Raw genomic sequence first — 9,592 nt, 5'->3', positions numbered from 1 at the left:
AAGATGTGTGATCAAAAGGACCAAAAGCAGAAGTAATATGAATGTAGAGACAAAAACCACCACTTTGGAACAGAAATGAAGCTGTGGTTAACTGTCCAGAGCTACACAGGCAGTGTGTGTGCAAGGTGGAAGCAGTGGGTGAGGGTGTCCGCTCGCTCAGGCCCCTCCTCCAGCACTTCAGTAGAGGTGTGCAGGTAGATATTAAGAAGTTAATGGGAGAAAGATTGTCCACTATTTTTGTCTCTGAAGGTCAGTTAGGTATCTGCATGTGCACAGTGCAATTCTAGAGATGGTTGAGTCCTTTTATGTTGGAGTTTTACAGATTGCTTTATATGGGTCCTGTGCAGAGAGCTCAGGTAGTGCAGTGGCCATGAATGGGGCCGTGAACCACAAGGTCAGCAGCTCAAAAACACCAGCCTCACCGTGGGAAAAAGGCGAGGCTCTCTGCTCCCCCAAAGACCCACAGCCCTGGAAACCCCCTCACAGAGTCGCCCGAAGTTGGAACCAACTCAACGGTGCACAGCCACCAAGGGTCCTGCAGGAGAAAATTTTAGGGCTGTGTCTCCACGGCTGATGTCATAAGTGCGCCAAGCTCCCTCTCTCTGTACCGTGGGAAAACTGTCCCGCCTGATGTTGTCCAGGCTGAGCAAAAAGGGCACGACAGGTAAAAAAAAAAAAAAGGAGAAATATGCTGTCTCTGGCGTCTCTTTTTTTTGTAAATGTCTTTGTACTGCTTTAGCAATGGTTTTCTGAGCCCCACTGGCTGTAGTCCCGCCCTCTAAACTCTGCCAGGGTGGGGTAGCCACAGAGGGAGTCCCGTCTCCAGATTCCTAACTCACAGTATTTTCTTTAATATCTTGATTTTTTCACTTGCAAGTGCGGGAAACTGACGTCCTGGATCTTATGGTAGATCCAGAGCTCTGGAGTTGTTCTATGAGCGCTTCCTTCGTGAGGTCCCAGTCCCTTCACCACGGAGAGTTCCTTACCTGGTTTTCACTACTATCGCCCAAACCCAGGTCCTCAATAAGTGTGACATGCTGCTTAAAAAAAAAAAAGAATTGTCTCCTGGTTCTGCTAAGGATGAAGGCTGCCTAACCACAGGCACAATCCAGAGCTGAAAGAAGACAAAGTGTGAGCTGTGGGGATCGACTTTTTGGGGAGATTCTAGAGGGCTTCCCTGAAGGCAGCTGCCAGACTTGCTCACTCCAAGTAACCATCCTCTCAGAAGACTTCTAGCAGAGCCATTGCCTCTCAGGACAGCCCTGTCAAACCTCACACAAATTGTGCCAGCTTCCTCCTGGCCGGACCTTTGCCTTGCTAGGATCTTCTATCTGGAAAGCCCTCCCAACTTTTACTTTTCTGACTGATATTTACATGTTCTCCAAGACTCCATTCTAGCCCACAATCTCCAGGAAGTCCTTTCTCTTCTTCCTGCAGGATGACCCCCTTAGTACTCTGTGTTGGTCTCTCTATATACCTTCAGTATTATATTATAATGGTAAGCTTGTGTCACCCTCTCTTCTTATCAGCTGGATGCTTCATTTCAGGTTCTGCGTGTTTATATATGAAGGATGGTGGCAAACTGGATAATTGCATTAATGGTGAAGCCTGTGCATGGAGATTAAAAAGACAGGATGTTAAATGCTGAAAAGATAACTGAAAGATGAACAGACACAACAGCTCTATTTTAAATGACAGACCTCCTCTACTATCATTGTAACTTTTCTGTAAATTTAAAATAATTCTAATGTGAAAAGTGTACTTTTAAAAAATGGCAACCTGGACTTCTGGCAAGATGGCAGACTAGACAGATGCACTACATGGGCCCTCTACAACAAAGATACAAGAGACAAAATAAAACAGACACAGATGAAAATTCTGGTTAGAGAGGTGGGTGGAGTGCTTGCTGGGAGGAGAGGCCAAGCAGGGACAATAATAGAGGGAGACTGATGGTGAATGGCTGGCCAGACACCACTTGACCATCTTGTGAGCAGTTTGGCAGTGGAAGAACGCCTAGCTGAGCAGAATCCCGAGAGCAACAGATTAGGTGTGATTTCTTCTTTTCCCCTATGCTCCCCTGGTGACCAGCTGTCACCCTTATCCACCCTCAGCTCAGACCTTGCTCTCCAGGAGTTTGGAACCACGTGGCTGGGAGCCACGCCAGTGTGAGGTGGGGCCAGCTTTGCTGCTTTGGTGTGCTGCATGGTGCATTGATTCAGATGGGCTCAGATATAGACCTACAAAACCCACAGAGCCACCAGACCAGCATTTAACTAGTAAACAGCCCTCAGCTTCCCTGTGGTCCTAACAGACACTGAAACCATTTCCAAGGGTTCCATGAACTACTTCCAGATTGAGTGCCCTGAATATAGATAACACTGAGGCCAATAGGACCTCCATCTAAGACCAGGACCTCTGCTGTCACATCCCTTTCACAGTCATCTCATGAGCTCCTTGAATTGCAGGAGCCCTCCCAGAGATTTCTCCCCTCTGGGTCAAACAACTGCATTGTTTGATTTTCAAATATGATAACCTCACAATTCCCAGGAGACAATAGACAATTTTAGCTCACACAAAGAAACAAGAGAGAATGGTTCAAACAAATGGCCATGGTGCAGTGCCAGAAAACAATTCTGAGGAAGAAAATGTAATAGAACTAATTGAAAAATAGTTCCAAAAAATTATAATTAGATACTTTCAAAGGATCCATAGGAAGATGAAGGAAAACAAGGAGGACAGAGCAAAAAATTTAGAAGAACTCAGGAAAATACTGTAAGAACAGACAAAATAAATGCAAATTATGAAACAATATAAACCTGCCATTAGAAATCTAAGATCTCAGAAATGGACAATCCATTGAAAGGACAAAGGAGTAGATGCGAAGCAATTGAAGCCCGAATTAGTGAGCTTGAAGAGAAATCTTTCCATACTACTGTGCTAGAGCAATCAGAAAAGAATGAAAAAATCTGAAGAAAACCTAAGAGTTATGTGGGACACCCGGAAGAAGAACAACTTACAGGTGATAGAACAGGAAGGGACAAGTACAGAGAAAATTGTCAAAGAATTGTTGGAAGAAAACTTCGCTAAGAGCATGAAAGATGAGAAGATAAGCATACAAGAAGCTGAACAAACTCCAAACAAGATAGATCCCAGAGGAAAATAACCAAGGCATATCATATCAAACTTTCTAAAATCAAAGACAAGGAAAGAATCCTGAGAGCAGCTCCAGAAAACCGAAAAACTACCTACAAAGGAAATCAGTAAGACTAAGCTCTCATTTCTCAGCAGAAATCACACAGGCAAGAAGGCAATGGATAATATATACAAAATACTGAAAGAAAAAAAATTTCCAACCATGAATCATATAACCAGCAAAGCTGTCCCTCAAATGTGATGGTGCAATTAGGACATTTCCTGATAAAGAAAAACTAAACTAATTTGTAATGACCAGCCCAACTTTACAAAAAAATTTTAAAGGGTGTTCTTTGTACTGAGAGACAATGACATCAGACAACAACCTGAGATTATCACACATGACAACACCATTCAAACATGGAAGTATTTGGAGTAGAGCAAATTTACAAGACTGAAAATAGGGAACCAGAGATATCAATGTATAAAGAAGCCAACTACAAGACAAAAAGAGGGAATAGTGTGGATACAGAACTTCCAAATGGCAAGGAAGTCAAGTGGATTTCTAGATAAAACAGATTTTTTTTAAGCAGGGAAAAAATAATAAATCACAGGGTAACCTCAAAGAAAAAGAACACACCTGCACACCAAAAAAAAAAAAAAAAAAGGGAGGGGGAGCGGTTAGAAAGATTTAGTAAACATTAATACAACAGAAGTGAAGATGAAAAGAAACCCCACAAACAAAATGAACCTATATGGAGCAAAGAATCCAGCAACACCACAAAAAAGTACACAGAAAAATGACAACAGTCAATTCTTACCTATTGATAATTACACTGAATGTAAATGGATTGAATGCACTAGTCAAGAGACATAAAGAGTAGAATGGATTCTTCAATATGCTGTCGATAAGAGACCTGTCACTGATTGAAAAACCCTACCCCCCTAGGACACACTAACCCCCTAAAACACCCTACCTCCAAAAGTACCCTAACCCCCTTAAGAACCCTAACTCTTTAAAAAACCCTAACTCCATTAAAAACATAATCCCTTTAAAAAGAACAGCCCTAAAAAAACCACAACTCCTCAAAAACCCCTAAACCCTTAAAAAAAACTCTAGCCATTTAAAGAAACTTAATCCATTAAAAAACCCTAACCCTTAAAAATCTATAACCGCTTAAAAAACCCTAACCCCCTGGAACACCCTAACCCATAGAAAACCCTACCCCCTTAAAAAAAAAAAAAAGAAGAAAAAGATGGAGACAGCCTAAACGTCCATCAACAGATGAATGGTTAAGCAAACTTTGGTGCATACACAAAATGGAATACTATAAAATGTTAAAGAATGATGATGAATCTGAAATGTCTCACAACACGATTCAACCTGGAAGACATCATGCTGAGTGAAATTGGTCAATCACAAAAGGACATATTGTATGAGGCCAATGTTGTAAAAAAATTATTTTCTTGATTAAAGAAACAATCTATGGTGGTTACAGGAGGTAGTGGGGAGGGACAAGTATTCATGGGCTAGAGGGCAGACATATGGTAACACGGGTGACAGGGCAGGCAATATACAACAAGAGTGAGGTTAGCAGAGGAAAGATGAAGGTAGTGGGAGACACGGAAATGCAGTAATTTAAGGGAATAGAGGTAAATGCTGTTAACTGTTGTTACATGGAGGGGATTGCAACCATGTAATGGAACAAAGTAATATATGATTTCTTGAATGTAACACTCATGATCTGCTCTGTAAACCTTCACTCAATTCACAATGAAAAATTAAAAAAACAAAAAACTGACAACTCTTATGTTCAAGATAGAGTCAGCTTACTTTAGGTAGCTCCAGAAGATATAAAAAAATCTGAAAGACCAATATAAAAGGTAATAGAGTTCAGCTTCACTTGAAAAAATATCTAATTTCATACCCTGAATAAATTCCTTGAAAGGCACCTCGTCCCTGGAGGTATTCCAGCATAGGGTTGAATTCAGGGGCTATAAACACTGGCAGTTTAAATTGGTATCAGATGATTCCCAGGGTATTTTCCAAAGCCAAGATGTTAGGAACTTGTCCATTGGTGCTGTTGGGCAAGGTTGGTGGGGTTCAAGCTGCCTTGAACAGGTGCACTCTGAGAGCCAGCCATGTGGGTGGGTGGAATTGACAACTACCTCTCTCTGCAGCATGCATACCTGCTGAAACTGAAGGTCATGTACACTGTAGGCTACAGCTCCTCCCTGGTGATGCTCCTGGTTGCCCTCAGCATTCTCTGTGCTTTCCGGTAAGAACACACTGCCCATCTGTTCTCCAGCCCCAGACTCCTCCAACATAGACATCGGATCTCTTTATTCAGTACCCAGAGAGAAGAGTCTGAGTGGGCCATTTATCACCTCTGATGAAGGTTACCTGCAGTAAAACATTTAAGTTTCTGTAACTGTGTTCATTTTTCCAAACCTTGATTTGTTCAGTTAAGTGCATCCTCTGGCCACACATTGGGATAGAAACACGAATAAGACATGGTCCTTAATCCTGCGTTCATGGGGTTCTGGGGCTGGAAGGAAAATCATTATGAATACTGTTTATTGAGACTGACTGTGCCCAGTGGCTTTACTTGGAATATTTCTGAGTTTCAAACAATGCAATAAGGTAGGTATCACACTCATTTTATAAGAGTATTTTCCAGATTTACAGTTGCAAGAGACAGACACCCATCTCAAAACCGCTTAAGAAAAGCAAAAGTGGCTTGACCCATATAATTGACAATTCAAGGACAACTGGCTTCAGACATTACTGGATCTAGAGGTTCAAAGGTATCTGCAGAATTTGCAATAATAAAACACACATAAAAGTATCTTCTGAAGCTACTTATGTACAAACAAATGCCTCATGAAATTTGGTTACTTGCATCATGCTTTCATGGGGCATCCCAGTAACTGGCCTAATAATGTGATTTGTGTTTCTGTTCTACCTCCTAGCACATTGCATAGTGCCTGGTGTCTTAAAAGCTTGCAAGCATCCATCCATGGCACAGTAATCGATCTCTATACACATAGAGCAACAGAGGAGGGAGACTCAGAAATAGGAGTTGCAAATGGACAGTGTAACCAACTGATTGCTTCCATGAACAACTGCCTCTTTTGCCATGAAACCAGAACTGGATGGTGCCCAACTACCATTACTGAACATTTTAATCAAAAATTCTATAGAAGAACTCTGATCACAAGGGGGCAAATACAGAACAGAATTTCAAATTTCAGAGAAGCTGGATGAACCCCCGAATCTATTGTCCTGAAATAGTCTTTAAAAGCTTTAACCAAAAATATCCCCTGAAGTCTTCTTAAAATCAAGTTTAACTTGTAAAAATGTTTGCCTTGAGCATTGTGCCCTTTTGCAAACTTTATGGGATCAACTTGGCAACGGCAACTGGAAAGATGAGATAGTAACTGTTTTAGGTAGTGAATTTATGTTACTGAAGAAAGAACAACTCAGCAAAGGAGGGTAAGAATGGTTGAACAACTCAAAGAATGTAATGAATGCCACTGAGTTGTATATGTACAAACTGCCAGATTTGTATATATTCTGTTGTATATATTCTTAGTAAAAACAAAAATAAAATAATTTTTTAAAAATAAAAAAGGAATCAGCACAACTAGCTTGACCTCCTCCATTTCTCAGCTCTGCATTGGCCTCCTCCTCAGACAGGCTTCCTTTTGGGTTGCAAGCAGCAGTTGCAGATGGACGTTTCAGCAGCTCCACAGTACCGGGAGTCCTCATAGGCCCAGCTTGGTCACATGTACAAGTCTGAGCCTATCACTGTGGCCAGGGAATGGAGCATTCTGATTGGTCGGGCTTTCCATGAACTGAGAAGAGTTATGCTCCTTACATCTGAGGGGAAACCAAGGCTGTAAGAGTTGAAAAGGTGTGCTCAAGGTCATATCGCTAAAAAAAATGGCACAGACTGCATGTGATTTCTGCTCCCAGCCTGTGTTATTTCTGTGCCACCTGCTTCCTCCCATTCTTGCTGCCTGCCTCCTTCTGTTCCAAATAATACAGGAAGCAGGGATGGAGGTAGGACAGGGCAGGATATAATATTACCCCAGACCCCAGCTTTTTTGTGTGTGTTTTGTCATAGTAAAAAACCAAAAAACTACCATTTCAACATTTTTTTACATGTTTTACAATTCAGAGGCATTATTACGTTCATTAAGTTGTACAACTATCACCGCTATGGTTTTTAAATTCTCGGCTTTTTTTTTCTTTCTTCTTTTTAACCATAGCATGAACCAGAGACTGGACACCTGGGGGCCTGGGTTCTCATCTCGGTTCTGCTTAGAAATGTATGGACTGGAGAGGGCCAGTGTCTTCCATGTATTGGGGCAAGGGCAGACCTGGTAAGCCCTGGCCCCTCCTGACTATGGTCCTGCACTCTGTCCCCTCCAGGAGGCTTCACTGCACCCGCAACTACATCCACATGCACCTGTTTGTGTCCTTCATCCTGCGTGCCCTCTCCAACTTCATCAAGGATGCAGTGCTGTACTCCTCAGATGATGCTGCCAGCTGCGATGCCCACAGGGTAACGTGTCTGGCTCCCCAGAGCACAGACAGGCCTACCTGTCTTCCCCAGCCTCACTTCGGAGAGGGTTGTAGCCCAACTGTCCTTCCCCAAGTCCATACCGAAGCCCAGGATAAAGGGGTCAGTGCCAAAACCAAACCCAGAGGTTCAGGGACAGTCCAGGGCCCCACGTCATCATCTGAGTCACATATGAGGAGTTTGTTGGGAAACCTGTGGTGCCCATCTCTCAACTGCCCATTTCCAAGAGTGAATTAGACACCCTGGGAATTAATTGATAAGTAACTTTCACTACTCCTGCCAAGTCCAGGCTAAATCTAGAGATGGTTGAACTTGGTTATAGGAAGAAAATGAAGGTCATGTGTCAGTATGCATCTGTATACATGTGTTGCAGTATATGATTGTGTCATTAAATTGAGCACTCTTTCTCCTTCCAAATGCTCAGATGAATCTTCATTTATCATCATCCATGTACCAACTGTGAACCCATTTTGCTATAAATAGCAAAGCTGTATGTATATCAGTGACTTAAACATATGGGCTTGTCTCCCACAATAGGTGCTCTAGGGATGGAGAATCAGAAGTGGCACAGTGACTCCAAGATGTCATGAAGAGTGTCTTTTTCCATCTTTTCTCTTAAGCTATCCTTACTGTAAGCCTTTGAACTCATACTTTATGTCATATTGGTGCAAAATGGCTGCTGGAATGCCTGGCCTCACGCCTATGTTCCAGGGAAAGAGGAGAAAGATCAAAAGCCAAAGTCTCTATGGGAGACTTTGTCTTTTTATTTGGGAAGTGACTCTGTCTTCCCCAAGGACTCCCAACTACATTTCATTGTAGTTTGTGACCACACTTAACTGCAAAGGAAAAGGGGAGAGTGGATTTTAAAAATTCTTATAGGGAGACAGGGACTAGAACTGGAGGTTGCCTCAACCTAGGGTGCCTGCCACTTCAAGCCACGCATATCTGTAATTTCTTATAGATCTCTTAGTTAGTAGCATTTACAGTTTGTCTTGTGCGTGTGCATGTGCTTGTGTGTATGTTACTGCTTATTCAGAGTGAGGAGCTCTTCAAGGTAGGGCCCATGACTCTCACAGAACTCTCTAGGGTAAAAGAAGAATATCAGACCAGGAGTCAAGAGACCAGCTGTGGACAAGTGAACAGCAATACCCACTATGGAACCTTTTAGATTGAACTAAGCATTCATACTCACCAGCTAGCCGCAGGCCACTCCTGGAGTCAGAGTACCCAGAGGCCCAAGGACAGGCAGCACCAACCTCCTCTTCGTAGGCATGTCCTGGCAGTCTGTACAGCAGCCCACAGGACCATCCCTAGAGCTCCTCTCTCCCGAAGATAGTTCACTGTGAGGGAGGAACCTAGCAGAGAGTCCTCAGGCCCTACAGGAATTGAGCTCTCTTGCTACCATCTTATTGACATCACCTCCAGGGATTTCTGCAAGGAACATGTCTATTACATGTGTCTCTGTTGTGGTTAAGTGTTGTCAAGTTGGTTCTGACTCATAACGACCCTATCTAGGGTTTCTGAGAAGCGATTGCTGGGTTAGAACTAATGATCTTTTGGTTAGCAGTCCAGTGCTTATCCTACAGCGCCACAGCAGGACTCCATTGTTGTTCTTATTGTGAAGTGCCATCGAATTGGTTCCGACACAAAGTGACCTTGTATAGGGTTTCCAAGGGGCAGCTAGTGAGTTTGAACCACTGACCTTGCAATTCAAACAGCTTTGCATTCTGGCGCATTAACTCACAGCGCCGTATCAGGACTCCATTGTTGTTGTTGTTAGGTGCCATTGTGTCGGTACCAACCCATAGCGACCTTACGCACAGCAAAACGAAACACTGCCTGATCCTGGGCCAACCTCACTACTGTTGCCA

General features: G+C 42.8%; 1 protein-coding gene across 1 annotated transcript in view; it reads left to right on the top strand.

Moving 5' to 3' along the window:
- Nucleotides 1-9,592, top strand: part of SCTR (secretin receptor) — a 100,546-nt gene that overhangs the window by 56,793 nt on the left and 34,161 nt on the right. Inside the window, exons 5-6 of the mRNA XM_006868743.1 lie at nucleotides 5,314-5,411; nucleotides 7,571-7,703. Coding sequence (XP_006868805.1) covers nucleotides 5,314-5,411; nucleotides 7,571-7,703 — 231 coding nt within the window. The remainder of the gene's footprint in view (nucleotides 1-5,313; nucleotides 5,412-7,570; nucleotides 7,704-9,592) is intronic.

Source organism: Chrysochloris asiatica, unplaced genomic scaffold, assembly GCF_000296735.1.
Source record: "Chrysochloris asiatica unplaced genomic scaffold, ChrAsi1.0 scaffold00123, whole genome shotgun sequence".
NCBI classification, from domain to species: domain Eukaryota; kingdom Metazoa; phylum Chordata; class Mammalia; order Afrosoricida; family Chrysochloridae; genus Chrysochloris; species Chrysochloris asiatica.
Note: the sequence above shows the minus strand (reverse complement) of the source record. Positions and strands in the feature narration are given on the sequence as shown.